Below are 20,285 nucleotides of genomic sequence, written 5' to 3'. Positions count from 1 at the left end.
TTATTTACTGCTCAGGAGTTCATGAACACATAAACTATGTTTTACATCATTATTAATACATTGTTCTCTGTGTGTTGTTCTTACCGTCCATGTCGAGTCGTTGCATTATAATAGCCAATTCTACTTCACTCGGCATGTACCCCAAAGAGCGCATTGCCATGCCCAGCTCTTGCTTGGATATGAAGCCATTCCCATCTCGATCTAGCACCCGGAAGGCCTCACGGATTTCTGTAACATAAAGAATGGAAAAAGGTCAATTAAAAAGAAATGTGAGTTGATCAGTCAGGAAAAGCCAAACACTTAACTGGATTCTTCACAATCCCTTCTAAATTAGAAACTGATCAAATATATTTCACATATTTTTCATTTTTAATTATAAATAATATTAATATTATTAAAGATATATAACTGAAAATATTATAAAGAAACAAATTGCTATAAGTTTATATTTGTTGGGGTTTCTGGTTGCTGAAGCCAGGATGAACCCCCCACTCTAGTCAGGGTAAGGGAGTTACACACCTAAGATAACCCCTGCTCATCCCTTAGGTAGCTTAGCATGAGCAGTCAGGCTTTTTCCAGAGGCAATGTGTAAAGTGTTTGTGCAACACACACACACACACACACACACACGTGACACAACAAATACACCACAAAAGAGACTCCACACAAAATCTCATACATGGTATATAACACGTAGACCACAATCACATAAACCATAAATCACTTTGCTAACTAGGCAATTGCCATAATCCTCACAGTTAGTGCACGAAAGTAAACACTTATATGTTACATACATAATAAAACAACGGCCTACACCATCACTGTACATGGTATGCAGGTCATGAGATAATTCTCGTTATTCTATCATTATAAGGTATAATACAGCATGAACAATGACATCAGGGCATGAAATGCAGGCTGTTAGGTTAGGAGGCACATTGTTCATCATAATCACAGTGAAATCCTAGGGAACAGAATGTGTGTGCTAATATCAAGTTGTATACGGTAATTTACTTTATGCTGAGAAAGCACATATGTACGTTTTACTTATGGACTCAGGGGAACGGGAATTAAGCGAATGCTGCTCAAAAGGTATGCAAGTATGGCTATCCGGGACCGGGCAGGTAGTGACAAATGTGGCCACTCGTCCCCCTCTCGGTATGTACAAACACGGGGAGCACACACTGCAAACTCGAGCAGGAGGCCCTGTTTGGGCTCTCCACATTGGAGCCAGCCAAAGCAACTGCCCGTGTCCGCACAGTGCAACTGCTGGCCAACGCAGCTTTCCTGGCTGAACAATCAGTCGCCCACTGAGGCCCATACCTGGAGCAGAGCGGTTCCTTGGCCACGGAAGTTGTGGGGCCAGAGCGGCCAACAACTTTCATGGCTTCTCCTCTTATCCCCTTAAACAGGGCCCAGAATCACGGCCACTTGAGCAGGGACGTGTCTCCAGCCTCCCGCTCCATTCACAAGCAAGACAAAAGATGCGCCCCTGATGGCCCTCGATACCTGAATCTTCTGGCGGTGCTAAAGCCAGATGCATGGCTGCCATCCCTCACGGCGGTCCTTCTACCCAGGGATTGCCTCCCAATACAGACTAGGCCCCCTCCTGGTGCTCATTCATGGAACCAGCAAGGCTCTTGGACTGGGTTTCGGGCGCCCGGGGTATCATCCCACCCCCACACCCTCTACTCAGAGACAGGACATGGGACCCCCTCACCCATCCCACTATACTGGGACCTATCTAGGTCACTACAAACATCCCCTACCTCAATTGTTGGGGAAAACCTGAGCCACCTCCTTTAGGATCACTTCCAAAAGCTCCTTCAACCCTCTGAAATCAACCAAAAGGTCTGCCTCCAGTGCAAGCTCCCTTGGTTCGGAGATCTCTAGAAAACAGGGACTGAACATATGCTCTCTAACAATTGAGTCAGACAGCCCCTCAGATGTGTTAACCACACTACCCATCACCTCACCATCTAGTACCTTGCAACAGTACCTCACATCACCCTCCTGAGACTGGTGTGATAGTGTCTGACTGTTTCTTTCACTCAACCCACACTCTTCTGCACAGTCCCCACACTCACATCCCGAGCTTCTATTATGGCGGAACCCCACTCCCTGCACCTCTTATCTTGAGTCACAAGAGTTTTCCTGCCACTACTAGGAATAAGATCCCCTGTGCCAGTTACCCAATCTAACTCAGGGACCCTGCGCACCACTGGAGCGACCTCTTAAACCTGAACCTCCTGGTGTATGTCAACCCCATCCTTCGGGTCAGGCATCTCTGAGTGTGTGTACTTCTCCCTCAGCACTAGACATCACATTTTTGCTGCCGCCATCTGAGCAGACTCCGCCCTTATGGCTGTTCTTTGCAACTCAGCAAAGCTTAATTCATAAGCTGCATACCTTTCATCAAAAGTATGCAGCAATGTTATTCTCATCCCATCCCAATTCTCTTGTGAAAAAACGGACTATCAATGTCTTTAACAGCTCCTTCTTCCTCCGGGAGCTCTTCACTGGGCTTCCAAGATCCCTGCTGATTTGCTACAAATGAACCAGTGAGTGGGATTACAATTTCACAATCTCAAACACAATTTCTGCACTAGCTACTGCTGGGTCATCCAGCTGAGATATGACTGTGGATTGTCACAAAAGGAAATTCAAAAATCAGTATGTGGTTGTGTAATGGTCTAAGTCCAGAGTTTGTAGTGCAACAATGAGTCACTGTGGTACTGCGCAAATGCATGAACTAACTAACCTCACCGCAGACAACCAATGCTAGAAATGGGGTTTCTGGTTGCAACAAAGCCAGGCAGAACCCACCTCTCTAGTCAGGGTAAGAGTGTGCTCACACCCAAGAAAATTACCTGCTCACCCCCTTGGGACCTTGGCACATGCAGTCAGGCTTTTCCCAGAGGCCAGGTGCTGAGAAAGCACTCATGTACATTTTAATGAGAACACTCCGGAACTGGAAAGTCAGTGAAATGAATGCTGTGCACGCACTCGTCACATCACGGTTGGACTACGGTAACCTGCTGTATCTGGGAGCAACCTGTAAGGCAACTAACCGCCTTCAGGTGCTACAGAATGCGGCAGCCCGCCTTATACTCAATCTCCCCCAAAAGATCCAACTCCAAAGCTGCCCTTCAGACCCTCCACTGGCTGCCAGTTAAAAGCAGAATTGCATTCAAGGCACTATGCACCTGTCATCGCATTTTGGCTGGAAAGGCGCCAGCCCCACTCCATAGCCTTATCACCAGGTATACACCACCACGCGCCTTGCGTTCCTCTCACGGAGGCCTGTTAAAAGTCCCTAGGGTTAGCAGGACTCGCATGGGAGGGAGGTCCTTCCGCTACGTGGCGGCAAAAAGTTGGAATGACTTACCCCTCAACCTTCGCCTGGACACCTCTGAAGCAAGTTTCCGAAAGAAACTTAAAACGCACCTCTTTCAAAGTTAATTAGGCCTCCCCCTCCTTCTGTTTCTAAGCCCCAGTTCCAGCGCGGGGACACGCTTTCTGCGTAACCATGCGCTTTACAAATACCCCTAATAATAATAATAAAAGGTATGCAAGTAAGGCCCCTCGAACCAGGCAGGCAGTGACAAATGCCGACACTCAGCACCCCGCATTTATGTAGCAACACAGGAAGGCACACAGGGAGGCACACACTGCAAACTCAAGCGGGGGGCCCTGTACGGGCTCTCCAGCAATATGATCAGCCAAGGCAGCTGCCTGCATCCTCGTAGCCTACCTGGCTCAACACTCAGGTGCCCACTAAGGCCCGCACCTGGTGCAGAACGGTTTGTGGGCCGTTTCAAGGCAGCCTCACAACTCCTGTTATTGCTCCCCTTACAACCTCATGCAGGGCCCGGAATCAGCGCCACAGGAGCAGTGGCGTGTCTCCAGCCTCCCGTTTCATACACAAACAAGTAAAAGGCTGTGACCCTGATTGATGGAGGGCACAGGATTGGGTCTACGAGAGCAGGTCTCCTGCTCCATTCACAAGCAAGACAAAGGTCAACATGGCATTTAAAATTTGCACGTGCAGACACTACTGTGGCAGGTCTGAGACATATTTACAGGGCTGCTCGTGGGTGGCACAACCAGTGCTGCAGGCCCACTAGTAGCATTTGATGTACAGGCCTTGGCACCTTCAGTGCACTTTACAAGGGACTTACCATTATACAAATATGTCAATCATGGATAACCAATCATTATCACAATTTACACAGAGAGCATATGCACTGATCAGCAGTGGTAAAGTGCCCAGCGTCCTATAGCCAACACAAAGATTCAGAAAAATAGGAGGCAAGAGGGACATTTTCTGGGGATTATATCAAATCAAAGATATATTTATTCAGTCGATTGCGACCATAAAAGAAAACACATAATAAAAAGACGCTACAACAATAAAAGTTAAAATATTAAAACAATCCATGGTTTTACATCACAGACAGACCTTTCCATATCTTACTAACAACCTAAGTAAACTTCTTGATCGATGTAGCAATAAATGGTGGGAAAAATATTTACAAGAAAATGGTCGCACAGGGGATTGGTAATAAATATATCTTCCTCCAATCCTATCCTATTTTACAGGATAAAATAAAGTGCAATGTACTTTGAGGCATAAAAAAGTCTCAACCGGGTAACTTATCTTCTATATTCCCCTGGCCACCCAGCTAGTAAGATATCACGATAACCATAAAGACAGTGCACATGATAAAAAAGCAATTGTAAGAAATAAAATTAGGTCACAAACCTATTTATTGTAGTTAAATATTAAGGACAGTCTATTGGATTACTATACAAAGAGATCTTTCAAAATCCTAAGCAGCCTGAATAAATGACACATTTGATGCAGCAATAAACGACGAGGGTAGAATGTGCAAGAGAATCAGACCCAGGAGGCACTGTCTCAATTTGGCAGCACAGAGGACTGGTAATAAATATCTCTTGCTTGCCCCTGTGTAAAATTTACGGAATAAAATAAAGTGAAAGGTGATTTGATTTATGAATTTATTGCAAAAACATGCAATAAATTCTCCCGTGGCACCCTAACTTGTCAATTACTAAGTGATAAACCAAATTTAGTACGAAACGCGTCAAATAAAACCATGCTTGGGTGCTCATGGCATACTTAAGGTAAGGTTTGATAACAAATGGAGTCAAAATGATAACACGTGACATGACTATTGACTTACTGGACTCTGTGGTCTACATTTTTCCCAATTTATTTTTTCTTTTTTTACATTTCCCTGGATAAGTTATTTAATAGACGTGGATTTGTGAAATATTCTCCCAACCCCATTATTTAAAAATAGCTCTTTAAAGAGTTTAACCACGGTATTGCGAGACCCTTGTCTAGTGACAGACAGTCCATCACTGTTGCTCTGTTGCTCGAGTTGAACTTGCCTCTAGTTTCACCTATTTTGCAATCCATAAGAGCAGCAGCTTAATCTTTAAAACATTCTTTACATATGTTACCCCAAATTCCTCGTGGCATATAAAAACAAAACATGACTTTGGGATTGCCAACAAAAGCATTGAGAAGTCATTTTCCTTCCTCTAAATTATGCAGAAGTAATTCTTGGTGTCCATCTCTACAGACAACAATTTTGATTTTCCACTGTAGTATAAATGCCGACTACTACTACTACAGGAGAATGTGTTTGAGCACTCTGAGGGTTTGTTGTGAATATGTGTTTCCTGTTACCAGTTGCCACAAATGCTTCTCTTCATTGCAGGTGATTAGACTGACAGCAACAATGATTGCTTTATGTGAATGCTATGAGAAGTGTATTTTAAGGGTGTCATTGAAATAGTGTTGGTAAATGATTTAAATAGCAACGTTAAATGCTCTATTATTTTCACTCTGTTTTCACAGAGGTCAATGGGGCATGCTTAAGGACTTCAACAACGGTTGATTATGAAAATTCATATTGTATTTGTTTTTAAACCACTTCGTAAATATAAGCATATATAAAAGCTTTATGGATGTCCCAGACAATGGGGCATATTATGATGGCGGACGGACCTGAGTCCGTCCGCCACCATAGAGTAGGAGGGAACCTCCGCATGGCCTGCGGAGGTCCCTCCAGTGCAATTAGGATGTGACCGCCACCCTGGCGGTCACATCCTCTATTTTTAACATTGCGGCGGGTGCAGCTTCAAGCTGCACCCGCAGCAATGTTAAAAATGCACGCATTGCATTTGTATGTAGAAAGTGGCAGGCACCGAGCGGTGCCTGCCGCTCTCTGCATACAAATGCAAATGCAACGGCCCCCCGCAGTGAAGTTACACATGCTTTTCCACGGCGGAAAAGCCGCCGCGGAAAAGCATGTTTCAGAGCCCATCCTAATCTGGCTGACGGTGTCTGAGAGACACCGTTACCATATTAGTGCTTTTCCGCCGCGGTTGTGAGCCAACCGCGGTGGAAAAGCTGCGGACAGAAACCGGGACCCACCAGCCATCCTAATGTGGCGGTGGGTCTTTGGTGGGTCCGCAGAGGATTTTCCGCATCCTTCGGGCCGGCGGTGGCTTCCGCCGGCCCGGAGGATGCGGAAAATCCTCCATCCTAATGAGGCCCAAAATGTGGTGGGGCAGAAGACTTATTAATCGGTAAGAATTAATTAGTTTGTTTCTTTAGAATTTCCACTAATTCAAGCTCAAGTAACAGGACTCGATTTAGGGTCCATATCTTCTGTATAGGGAATTGGGTCAGGCTTAGTTCCAAACTTACAGCTGAATGATCTGATGTGTATATCTATGGTACACTTTTGGGACTCTATTTCCAATCCTACTTGTTTTGTTTTTTAGTTTCTTTTACAGAGTTTTATATAGTGCAAACTTGACCCGAAGGTATCGGGTATCAGAGCACTTTACACAGGCACCAGTTGCATTACATGAGGACACATTCTATTTTTTTGTTAGGCACGGGGAGATTAAGTGATTTGCCTAGAATCACAGGATGTTCAGCGTCATTGCCACAACTCAAACCCGGTTCCCCTGATTCGAGGTCGACCGCCCTAACCATTAGACCATCTCCTCTCCCTTAACCTCATTGCTGCGGCGGCTATTCCGCCGCAGCGCTAATAGGGCGGGGGGGCCGCGCGGCGTGCCCATGCTGGTGACGGAACCGCTCCGTCACCAGCCGCGGTTGAGCTGTGCTCATGACGGAGCGGTTCCGTAATGGCCCCGCCCGCTTAATAGAACGCGCCGCGCAGGCGCAAAATCAGCACCGCGCAGGCGCGTCGGGCGGGCCATGCCGGAACCGCTCTGTCATCAGCACAGAAAGGGTTAATTACCGGAAAAAAAATCTATTCTTGAGGAAAGTCCATATATTTTTTTTAAAGGTAAATCTTATCCTTGCTTCTTTTTTCCTTCCAAATATCCATCAAATCTAAATCCTCCTTTATCCGTTTTATAAGGGCTCTCATTTTAAGGGTATTAACAATATTTATAGGTGAGGATTTATCTAGCACTGGATCTATTAAAACATTAAAATTGTCACCGCATATAATAGGTACATTTATATCCAAGAGTAGATTCTATAACTCCTATAGACATGCTGTATCATCATTATGTGGGCTGTAATACCTATAACAGCAAACCACTTTCCATAAAATCTAACCTTAATTACACGCAACCTACCCCTTCTATCTACCATACATTCTTCCAAAGTTACTCCTATAGATATTTGAATAGGATGGCCACTCTCTTTATACAACATTCCTGATTTGTGCCTACGTAGTGTTCAATCCACTTTTGACCATTTTTAAATACTTGCCAATTCCTTTTAATAAATGGGTCTCCTGTATTATTATTATATCACTATTTGGTAATCTCAACTATTCCAAAATCTTTCTTCATCTGCTAGCAACTTTAAGGCCATTAACAATCCAAAATAATATTCTGAGGGACATTTCTTTTGGTGGGTCCATCATAATTCTGTCTTAAAGTATATGAGAAAGGGCACTACAAACCAAACCCCTATTAGCTATACAACTCTTCTCTTTATCAGTGAGGACGGCTTTTTTCCCCACATGCTCCCACACCATGTGCTAAATGACAAACTTTCCATTGTGAACATAACCACCCCCTGCGCACCCTGGGGAACTCTCCCACAAGGGTAATCTACTTGGAGGCTACCCTATCAACCTCTCCCTACCCTTTGCTCTCTATTAAACTCATCTTTTTTGGTGTGCTTTAAGTTGCTCAATCCTTCTTTCTACTTCCTTTGGGTCCTTGATATTTTGCATCTTATTGTTCCATATTACCTTTAAAGTGGCAGGGAAATGCAATTGAGCTGTGGCACCTAGCAGTCTTACTTCCTGAATATATCTGCCCAACTCCCATTGCCTATCCTGTGTGGCTCTAGATATATCTGACCTAACGTTGAGTGACAACTTTGTGTAGGAACCTGCTTTAATAGCTTCAGCCAAAAGTGTCTCTTTGAGGGCACAGGTTTTAAAATGTATTAGGATCTTTCATGGGGCCTTTCTTCAGGGGTTTCACGAAAAGGGTCAAGGTGTCCACGTTGTATATCTTCCTCAAGCATCCTAGTCACTAACTCCCAAAAAAATTCCCTTATTAGTTCTATCATGTCCTTCTTTATGTTGTCCCCCTCAAAAGAACTCACTGGGACGTTCAGCACCCTTATATTGTTTTTTCTTGTATTGTTCTCCAAGACCTCGATCTTCTCTTGAAGGTCCTTTTCACCCAATTTGAGGGAGCGAATTTCTTTCTGATCTGTCCCCTTCCTTGTTCTGCTGTACACTGAGCCTTCTATCACCTACAATCTTTCTACTAAGGAGTTTATTTTTATTTGCAATTTCTCACACACCTCATGAATCTTCTCTTGATTCCTCTACGAAGTATCAAACCTTACTTTGATTTCACTGAACATGGAGGTTATCATTTCACACACTCCCAAGTGTAATCCTCCTTCTGTCTGCTGAATAGGTTTCTGGGACGTCGTACAACCCTTATCCTGTGGTTGTTCCTCTAACTCTCTTTCCCCTAGCACCTGAAATCTATTTGGGGACTCCAGTTCTGTACATGCGTCTGCTCTGGCATTTTCTGCCATTTCTGTCCAGAGTCTGTCCTCAATGACTGGTACCCCTCTATTTTTATGCTCCGACAAAGTTGAGGGTGGTTGTAGATTGAGATGGTCTCTCCAAGAGACTGCCCTTTAAAGTATGACCTCAGAGAGGGTGTCAATTTAATGTGATTTACTGTTTATTTTTCCTTTCTGCCCTCCCTCCTTTAGTATTTTCTTCTCTCTTAAGGAATAACTCAGTCTACCCTCTGGCTGAAGTAGTAGGGAGGTAGGGAAACTTGCTCTGAAAATGGCGGTATTCCTAAGGTTTGTTTACGGCATATCTGTTTGCCAGCCCCCGTAGCACCCTATAACCACAATGCCTCCATGGAGTGCTGGCTTACTCCAGGGTTACCTGTTTTTTCTCTGTAGCTGAAGATTCTAACACAGCTCCAGTGAGTTTCCTTCCACCCTTTCCTTTTATGGGAGTCATATCTTCCAGCAAGTTTATTTAAATCTTTTCAGTTCCAGCAAGCTCACTGAAGTGTGCTGCGTTTGTAATTTTACTTATTTTTGATTGTTCTTTTGCAGCACTCCCACTGGATTATGCTGCCGGATGTCCCCCGGAAGTAAACCCTTGCCGAGACCCCCGGTCACAGGAGAGCTGCGCTGCCACTCCTGCTCCTCTTTGAACGAAATGCTCCACGATTGCAGTCCTCCCGAAAAACTGCCTCCGCAACCGGACCGCAACAATGAACTGCTCCATTGCCAAAAAAAAATAACACCTTCCCCGCCCAGACCCACTTCACTGTACGCCATCCTGCACCGCCGTTATACCAACAGAGGAGGTAAGGGAGAGCTCCGACCCGCTTCAGCCACTGGCCATCATGTTCCCTGCCCTTATCAGGAGATTCCTCTTCCACATTGTTATATAACATATCATATCCATAGGATAGAATACACATGCAGCTTTTATAAAGGGGTGTGGCGCAGCGGGCAGGGTGCCTGACTCCGGACAGCGGGGTTCATGGTTCGATCCCAGGTGCCGGCGGCAGGTTAGCCCAGCACCATGTGACTCTGGGCAATAGCTCGCTAAATCTTCCTGACAGCCCGAAGCGCCGGGGCACCTCTCCGGAGGTAGCTGTGCACTTTACAAATGCTGGTATTTCATATTTATTTCATAAAGGGGAGCTTAATTAGTATCTCTACTGCCCAGAATAGGGAGTGGAAAACCAAGGTAGAAAACCTGGAATCTAATATAGCTAGGCTTTCAAGAGAATTAGAGAACTCCCCAACTGTTCAGGACCAGGCCCCAAAATTGGCTGAATTATAGGAAGCAAAAAATTGCCTGTTAAGCGTCCTGGAAGGTGGAATCATGAAGAAATGGGAGGCCAGTAAGATATCCCACTATGAAATTAGATACTTAAGGATCCAGGTGGTACAGGGCCTCGATGAATTGGCCCAAATTAAATTAAAAAAAGTAATGATGTAAACTAAAAGACTACTTGAGATTTGGAGCAACTTCTGCTTACATATTTAGGAACATTGAATCTTTTCAAAATGTCTATGTTGCCAAACTTTACTTTCATATTTGACGCAATTCCCTTAGAGTTTAATCTAGACGCAATTAAGACACTACAAGGTTATTTTAGTAGTTTCATCTGGTCAGGTAAAGGAGTAAGGATTGCCTGGAAGAAGATCCATTGGAGGAAGATTTATGGGGGGATAGCAAGTCCAGAACTCCTTATCTACTATCGGACCCTTCAGTTTCAAACTTTTTGATCTCTATTCTTAGAAAAGGAACGTACTACTACACAAGCTGAGTATGACAATTTTTTGGGGTATAAATTTGGCCCTCACAAATACTTTAAAAAGGTAAGGCTGAAGACCTTGAAGGCCGCCTGTAAGACTTGGTACCAAATAAGGCTGTCTTTGGGAATACAGTATTATTGTTCTTCAGCCACAGGTTCTACTACATGTCTTTTGGATAAACTGGCAGCCCCCCTGTCTGAAGCTGGTGTAAATAACTAGGGTCAAATTCTGCACTGTAGATCATTTGTTTTATGGACCATTTTGGATGGATTTACAGCAGGTCGCCTTTCAAATTTAACATATTACCAATGAACAAGCTGGGCAAGAGAACTGGGGAACGTGGGGGAAGGGAGTACAGACCATGAGATAAAGCAGCTACTGCAACCCCCTCAAGCAAAGGAATTTACAAAATGGTATTGGATACTCTGTGCTTTGAGAGGTCTGGAAGAGGGACCTGACAAATATACAGACAGAAGAGTTATGGCAAGTATCTATGGCTACTTTTTGGTCAACTATAAAGCCTGCAAACTTTAGAAGAAATAATCATTTCACAGTACACAGGACAAATTGGACAATGAAGAGACTCTCCAAGTTGGGGAGACTACAGGAGAGAAAGTGTTATGGTCCGAATCGCGCCTCACTGAGAAGTTATTGGGGCATGAAAACTACAAGGCCCAGAATGCTTAGCGGCAGGAGGCGGGGTATTTAGGCAACCACTTCCTTGGCCCGGTGTCGGATATCCTGGATCTTGACCCGGAGGTTACTCGTTCGACTTGGTTCTTGCTAGAGTGTTGTACTTGTCCGTTGTCCGTGTTCCTAGTTCAGGCACACTGAAGCGTGCAGAGACTTGCGGAGCGCTAAAAGAGCAGGCGGTGAGGTAACCGCTACGCCGTGGAGTCATTAACGTGTTACAGTCAGGCGCATCATTTTCCGTTCCCTCCGTTGGCGAGCCTTCTTTCCTCGGCTCTTGCGGAGGGGAATAGTTACTCATCGGTGCGCAAGGGGAATCTTCCGTTTCCGTTGGCGAGCCTTATTTCATCGGCTCATGCGGAAACGGGGTTGTCACATCACTATTCCCACACCTCTTCCGTTGGAGAGCCTTCTTTCACCGGCTACTGCGGAAGGGGTTCTTTTTGTGTTATTCGTCCGTATTTACTGAAACAAACCCTCTGTTGGCGAGCCTTCTTTCCACGGCTATTGCAGAGGGTTTGTGTCTTCTGTGTTCATAGGGGAAGCAGTCCTGGTGAAGTCAACCAGGCATCCTGATTTCGTCCTATCGGAGGTTTCTGACATAAGTATCCAAGCAAAGAGGTACTCATTTTCTTTTCTACATTTGGGTGACGTAACCCCCACCTTTATTTGGAGTTCGGTTAAGGCACTGTTCCTAGAACCCCACTTTTGTGACTTGAAGGGAAAGGAAGAAGGGTAGGTGTGTTACAAGCCTTCCGTATGATAGAAGGTAGGGTCCACTGTATATGTGTATTTACCTTTTGGATCATATTGTGTGTTGCAGAGGAGGAGATTCCGTTAGGACATCAAGGCCAGCTATCTGTAGAAGAGAGTTATCTCCTGAGCATAGCAGTCAATCCTTCTATACCCAAGGTAGGGAGAGTATAAATCGATCTTATCTGATAGAGCTGATCTTTCGTACTAGAAAAGGTTCCAACCTCTTGTTCTTTGTCTTCCAGCTCTCCCTCCCTGCTGTCCCCTTCCTTCCCTTCCCGTTTTTTCCTTCAGCCCTCATCTGATCCTTCCTTAGCCCAAGGCTGTTATAGCAAGCTGGGTTTGGTTAGATCTGAAGGGGGCCTTTTATATCTACACGCTGATCTTGAGGAAGAAAAAGATAACAGAATATCCGACCCACGGTTACACGTCCTCCCGTTCAGTGTGTAGATATGGCCTCCCTTGATGATGTGTTGGCTGCGTTGATAACAGTACAGGCTGAGCTGCTTTCCTCTAGACAGGAAACCACTGAGTTACGCAATCGGTTAGACACTATACAGAGAAATCCCTTTAATGCAGGGACTTCTGGGTCTAACCCTCCCAGTCCTGTGGTAATCGAAATACCGGCCAGCGTCCCACTTGCCAACCCAGAACGGTTTAAAGGGGATGCCGGTACAGTACAAGTGTTTCTGACACAAGTCATGATGCATTTCACGTGCAAACTGCGTTCCTTTCCCACGAATCAGTCCAAGGTAGCATTTGTGATTTCGTACTTAGTTTGGGATGCGGCTCAATGGGCAGTCCCTCTGATTCAACGGGATGATCCCTTGATACACGACTGGGAGGCGTTCAGGGAGGAGTTCGTCAAGGTGTTTGATAGACGGGCTGACACCTATACGGCAGACAAGGAGTTATTGGAACTCCGACAGGGAAATCAGGATATCTTAACATACCTGAATTCCTTTCGGAGGTTGGTTACGGAGACCAAGTGGCCCGAGGCAAAGCAGGCATCTCTGTTTCACCAAGGGTTAACTGAGGAAATGAAAGACGTTATTGCACAAATAGATCCCCAGCCTGCGTCCTGTGAGGATTTAATAAATCTGGTGTTATGCCTGGATCACAGACTCAAGAACCGAACGGGGGATTCCAAATCCAAATCCAGAACCATACCAGTATCAGGCCCTACTAGAACATCGGAGAGCCCTCTCACTCCCAACGTAGAACCGATGGATATAGGTGCAGTACGAGCCGCTCTTACACCCGTTGAAAAAGAACAGAGACGCAAACAGGGCCTTTGCTTGTATTGCGGGAAGAAAGGACATTACGTTAGAGAATGTCCTGTAAAACCCAAGTTCTCCAAGTTTCGAATGGGCAAAGGGGTATCCGCTGTGTCGGAAAAACCAGCGGAAAACTGACGGACTCTAGGGTGAATGAAGGGGTTCCTTGGAGTCGAGTTTGTATCCCTTCCATGGGTCACAACGAAGCAGGGGCGCATCATTTGTTTATAAACATTATACTGATGATCAGCATGGTAGAAGTCCCTACTTGTGCTATGGTGGATTCAGGGGCCACTGGCGTATTCATGGATAAGGCGGAGGCGGAGAGGATTGGGATTACTCCTATTCCGACCAAGAATTGTGATGCGGTTTATGCTGCTGATGGTAGAAGATTGGACTTAGGTCCCGTTTGTTATCGAACAGCTGAAACGGAAATGAGATATGGGAAGCATTGTGAAAGGGTCACTTTCAGCATCATAAAAGCTCCCCAGTATGGTATAATCATAGGCTTACCCTGGTTAATGAGGCATAACCCTGAGATCAATTGGGGTACGAACACTGTATACATGAATTCGGAGTACTGTAGGGAACACTGTTTCAGTAACACTCAGAGTCCCTCCTTTTCCCTTGCTAATGGTAATTGTGTGGCCACCGCGGCTGAAAAAGAGGTGATATTACCAGAAGTCGATAGCGAGTACCAAGAGGTGTTTGACGAGGTGCTGGCGGAAGAACTACCCCCACATAGACAGTACGACTGTCAGATCGATTTAGTGCCTGGGGCGGTGGTACCATCAGGACGCCTGTACGCCTTGACCGAACCCGAAAACATCCATCTGAGACAATACCTGGACAAACTGTTGGAATTGGGGTTCATACGTCCTTCCAAATCGCCTGCTGCATCTCCTCTTTTCTTCATTCCTAAAGCGAATGGGGAATTGAGGGCATGTGTGGACTTTAGGGCCCTCAATGAGATAACCGTCAAGAACAGATACTCCATTGTGAATCCTGCTAGGGTGATAGGGGCCATCCAACCTGATGACTTTTTGCAGGGGATACGCAAGGGCTTCGAGTCAGAGCATTGGAGGAAATGGTTGCAGGTACATCCGGAATGGCAGGTAAGGGACGGATTCCCTGTCAAGCAAGGACGGCTGTTGATCCCTACAGAACCTCTTCGAAAACAGATGTATTCTTGGTGTCATACCTCACCTAGTGCTGGTCACATGGGGGTGGAGAAAACAGTAGAACTGATCACTCGCAAATGTTGGTGGCCGTCTGTAGGGGCTGATGTAAAAAGATGGATTTCGTTATGTACCGTTTGTGCTACAGTAAAGGCAGACCATAGGCATCCTGCTGGTCTTCTTTGTCCCATGCCTACCCCCTCAGTGCCGTGGGAACGCATCTCTTTGGATTTTGTGGTGGGTTTGCCCAGAGATTCAGGGTTGTACTGCAGTGTTAGTGGTCATTGATTTCTTGACTAAGATGGGCCACTTCATCGCCTGCCCTCAGGTCCCAACAGCCGGTCAGCTGGCACAGTTGCTAATGGTCCATGTGGTGCGTTAGCACGGTTTGCCTGCTGTCATAGTCTCGGACCGTGGCTCTCAATTCACCGCCAGGTTCTGGAAGTCCTGGTGTTCTACACTGCATATCGAGACGGCTCTGTCCACAAGCTTCCACCCACAAACTGATGGACAGACCGAGCGGCTTAACCAGACTTTGAAGCAATATTTGAGATGCTTTGTATCACAAGGAAAAGACAATTGGGTGGAATACCTGTGGTTGGCTGAGGTAGCATACAACAACGCCACGCATTCAGCCATCAAGGTTTCCCCTTTTTATTGCACGTATGGCCGCCATCCGAGGTTTCTTCCTTTCTTGCAGCCAGTTAGGGAAGATTCGGTGCCTGAGGCAGCTACGAGGATTGCACAATTGAAGAACATACTGGTGAGAGTCAGGGATGATCTGAGAGCGACCAAGGTGGCGTATAAAACCTCGGCGGACAAAAGACGTCATCCGGGCCCGCTATACCAGGTGGGGGACAGAGTGTGGCTGTCGACCAGAAATTTCAGATTTAAAAGATACAGTGTGTTCAATCCTCGTTACATTGGACCTTTTCCAATATTGAAATGCATCAGTCCGGTGGCCATGAAACTAAAACTGCCTCAACATATCCGGATCCATCCTGTGTTCCACGTGTCCTTACTGAAGCCAGCGGCTGTTGTCGTGAGGCGGCTGCCTCCTCCCTTGGTTGTTCCGGATGGGGTGGAGTACGAAGTGAGTGGTATCTTGGACTCCAGGTGGCGTGGAAGGGGCTTGAGTTATCTGGTGGCTTGGAAAGGATACGGGCCCGAGGAGAACTCTTGGGAGCCGGCGTCCGGGGTACATGCCCCCCGTCTGGTGAACGATTTCCATAAGTTGTATCCTTTGCGTCCTGGACCTGTTTGGCGCTCTAGGTGAAGGGGGATGTACTGTTATGGTCCGAATCGCGCCTCACTGAGAAGTTATTGGGGCATGAAAACTACAAGGCCCAGAATGCTTAGCGGCAGGAGGCGGGGTATTTAGGCAACCACTTCCTTGGCCCGGTGTCGGATATCCTGGATCTTGACCCGGAGGTTACTCGTTCGACTTGGTTCTTGCTAGAGTGTTGTACTTGTCCGTTGTCCGTGTTCCTAGTTCAGGCACACTGAAGCGTGCAGAGACTTGCGGAGCGCTAAAAGAGCAGGCGGTGAGGTAACCGCTACGCCGTGGAGTCATTAACGTGTTACAGTCAGGCGCATCATTTTCCGTTCCCTCCGTTGGCGAGCCTTCTTTCCTCGGCTCTTGCGGAGGGGAATAGTTACTCATCGGTGCGCAAGGGGAATCTTCCGTTTCCGTTGGCGAGCCTTATTTCATCGGCTCATGCGGAAACGGGGTTGTCACATCACTATTCCCACACCTCTTCCGTTGGAGAGCCTTCTTTCACCGGCTACTGCGGAAGGGGTTCTTTTTGTGTTATTTGTCCGTATTTACTGAAACAAACCCTCTGTTGGCGAGCCTTCTTTCCACGGCTATTGCAGAGGGTTTGTGTCTTCTGTGTTCATAGGGGAAGCAGTCCTGGTGAAGTCAACCAGGCATCCTGATTTCGTCCTATCGGAGGTTTCTGACATAAGTATCCAAGCAAAGAGGTACTCATTTTCTTTTCTACATTTGGGTGACGTAACCCCCACCTTTATTTGGAGTTCGGTTAAGGCACTGTTCCTAGAACCCCACTTTTGTGACTTGAAGGGAAAGGAAGAAGGGTAGGTGTGTTACAAGCCTTCCGTATGATAGAAGGTAGGGTCCACTGTATATGTGTATTTACCTTTTGGATCATATTGTGTGTTGCAGAGGAGGAGATTCCGTTAGGACACCAAGGCCAGCTATCTGTAGAAGAGAGTTATCTCCTGAGCATAGCAGCCAATCCTTCTATACCCAAGGTAGGGAGAGTATAAATCGATCTTATCTGATAGAGTTGATCTTTCGTACTAGAAAAGGTTCCAACCTCTTGTTCTTTGTCTTCCAGCTCTCCCTCCCTGCTGTCCCCTTCCTTCCCTTCCCGTTTTTTCCTTCAGCCCTCATCTGAGATTTCCTTAGCCCAAGGCTGTTATAGCAAGCTGGGTTTGGTTAGATCTGAAGGGGGCCTTTTATATCTACACGCTGATCCTGAGGAAGAAGAAGATAACAGAAAGTGCCCTAAATGTGGGGAGAAGAAGGTGGATGATATCCACATGTTTTGGCAATGCCCCGTTTTGGAGACCTTCTGATAAGGAGTGGGTAAGATGATTAATGAAGTTATAGACAATGACATTAAGGTAAGCCTAGCAGTGGCAATGTTTGGGGTTATTGAGGGGAGTGATAAATTAGTGAAGTTGTCTAAACAGCAAAAATGTTGCTGGCGAGAAGATAGATATGTCAAATATGGGGTAAGTCTATTTCCCCTAAAAGTTCAGAATGGGCATTATCCGTCCTAAAATTCGAGCCCTGGATTGTAATTCTTGATTGGTTAAAAGAGTAAAGGTTTGGGTGTTATGGGATGTATGGGGGATATCTTTAGTTTAGGATACTAGAAACAGTGGTACAAGGAAAATCTGGTCCAATGAGTATGCCATCAATAACCAAATCTCTGGGAAAGAAGTTGGGATATGAGGTCCAGAGGAATAATCTGACAGCGCTCATTCCAGATAAATTGTCAGGGTAGCAGCGGATGTGTTTTTTCTTTAAAGGCACTGTATTGCTAGAGGTCTTAGCTCTAGCAATAATTTGGGGAATGGATTACGTTTGCTGTGTCTTTTAACCAAACCACTATAAGTCTTCCTGAAGTAAAATGAGGACTGAAAAAAAAGATAATATAAACAGAAAGAGCCATAAGTTATGGCAAGGAAAGATATCCGATTACTTTAACATTTCTAAAACGGTTTTCAGTTGTAGTTTGATCATATCGAAGTGACAAATCATTTTAAAATATGAACTATTAGGTCAACGTAGTCAAATAGTACTTTGTATTCTATACTTTTCTTTCCGAAACCGTCTGGTTTAAGAATTTGGATTACATATTTCCTGTAAATATCAGTACATATAAAAAAAACATTAAGAGGATTTGATTACAGAAAGTTTTTTAAAGGGAGAAATGTTCTGTGAAATATACTTTTCACACCAATATGTTTCTTGTATGGATGAATACAATGTGTGTTTCTTAGATAAGGCTATTTAAAACTATATGTATAAGCCACATACAGCACGCAGTGTCTAACAGCGCATTATCTTTCTTGTAGATACAAGTAACTTATGCAGTACTAATTTGCCGAAAGGGACTCACATGAGGAGCCTGTTTTATTAGTTCATGAACCTCTAAGCCGGTAGGCTACACGGTGGCTAACAGAGGGTAATTATGTCTATGAGAGTTCACACGGAGAACGATAGTATGAAAAGAGAAGTCATATCGAAATACTAATACAATGTGTCTGTGTTCTTTTATATTTGTTGACAGTTTTTTAGATTGAGGTGTGCAATTTAGGTGCTGTGGCAAAAAAGCTTGGCCATGATGAATCTGCCCAAAATATATGAAGCAGAGAAGCATGTTGGCATTTGACAGTGGTATGCATATATAGCATCCTACGCTGTTTTTACGTTTGAGTGGGTTCACTTAGAAGAAGAATAAAGTTGTTGTGAATTGAGTGAACCCCTTCAATTTTAATCACTTACTGCCACACTGTGAGGTGTGAATTTTTGTCACTTCACTGCATGCATTTGTTCACTTTTTACATTTTATTTTGGACACTTTTTTGTTGGTCTAAATGACCCCCAATAATGACAAAAATGGGCTTATCTGGTGAGTACCTGCCAGTTACCCGCTTGGTTGTGCGCCCGTGAGGGGTCATTTTGCCGTGTTCACATTTTGTGCACAAGAATTGTGTGTATGGGACAGGAAGAGAGGAGACTGTCGCCTTATGAGTCCCTGATATCTTTAAAACTGTCAACAAAGTGTTAAAAAGGGGTTTATGGTATATAGTGATACATACTACTAATTTGAGTACAATGAGGGCTATGTAGAAAACTGCAAGGCCTCATGTGGACTAACCCTGGGCGTAGTTCGCGTAGTAGCGCTACGCGAAGCTACGTGAACTTCACGAAGCACTATGCGAGCTGCGTAGTAGCATGTTCGCACTGTGCAAGATGCGTTTTCAATGATTGCACAGTGCGGACAAGCATCCGGCACTGTGCAAGCATTGAAAACGGCATCTTGCACAGTGCGAGCTGTAGTTTTCTGCTGCTCGAGTAGATTATTACTCGAGCGGCAGCTTTCTCAACGCGAACAGGTAGTTTCTCATTGAGAGCGGTCGCGAGCATGCGCAACCACTCACAATGAGAAACCTGACCTCCTCGCGTTGAGAATCTCGCCGGGATGTCATTTTGCTTGCTCGCGGTAGCGAACATGACGTTCAGGACCATGAACAAGCAAAAAATGACCGCTGCACTACATTATGCTGCACTATGCATGTTCGCACTGTGCTACGTGCAGCTCGCGTAGTGCGAAGTTGCGAAAACTTCGCAAACTCCGCGAGCGTAGCGTAGTGCTTCGCCCAGGGTTAATGTGGACTACAATAGAAATACGACAGATTAGGATTTCTGTAGTCATAGGATCCTGGTCTTTTTGTTGTTTATAACTTTTTGAGTGGAGGGCGACCAGGGTTCTTCTTTCCCTCCATGCTCCTTATTGAATGTGTATTTAAAACTATAAACCTTATTTAAATATTTCACTGTGAACATGTCACTTAAGCGCAGTGGGGGTGACCAGACCTCTAGTGCTAGTGGAGGTTTCAAGATGGCAACGGGGTGCCATCGTTTTTCCCTCAATCATTGCTTCCTCCATCAGAGCAGCCACTTCTGGGGATGCATTCTGCGACAGGAGTTCCTATGTGTCCTTGTGGTGTGGTGGACTTATCACAAGTTGGGAGGCCAGTACCCACAAGTATTCCTCTCATGCTGAAAGTCTTACCAGCATGTCAGGTGTACTTCAATGGACTTTTTAAAAAAAATAAAAGAACATCATTCTCTGTGCAACTGTCTTTCAATGTGTTTATCCAGTGAAAATGGTGGTAGATGGGTCATTTGAAATGTAAATATGTAAATTGATACTTGTATAGCGCACTACTCACCCGCAAGGGTCTCAAGGCGCTTGTACGAATACCGCTGTG

The 20,285-nt window shown here is 45.3% G+C and overlaps 1 protein-coding gene across 1 annotated transcript in view; it reads right to left on the bottom strand.

Annotated features, from left to right (window-relative positions):
- CALN1 (calneuron 1) overlaps positions 1 to 20,285 on the bottom strand; it is a 1,178,007-nt gene that overhangs the window by 780,262 nt on the left and 377,460 nt on the right. Inside the window, exon 2 of the mRNA XM_078683547.1 lies at positions 85 to 228. Within this exon, the coding sequence (XP_078539673.1) occupies positions 85 to 228 (144 nt within the window). The remainder of the gene's footprint in view (positions 1 to 84; positions 229 to 20,285) is intronic.

This window comes from Lissotriton helveticus, chromosome 3_1 (assembly GCF_964261635.1).
Source record: "Lissotriton helveticus chromosome 3_1, aLisHel1.1, whole genome shotgun sequence".
In the NCBI taxonomy this organism is placed as follows: domain Eukaryota; kingdom Metazoa; phylum Chordata; class Amphibia; order Caudata; family Salamandridae; genus Lissotriton; species Lissotriton helveticus.
Note: the sequence above shows the minus strand (reverse complement) of the source record. Positions and strands in the feature narration are given on the sequence as shown.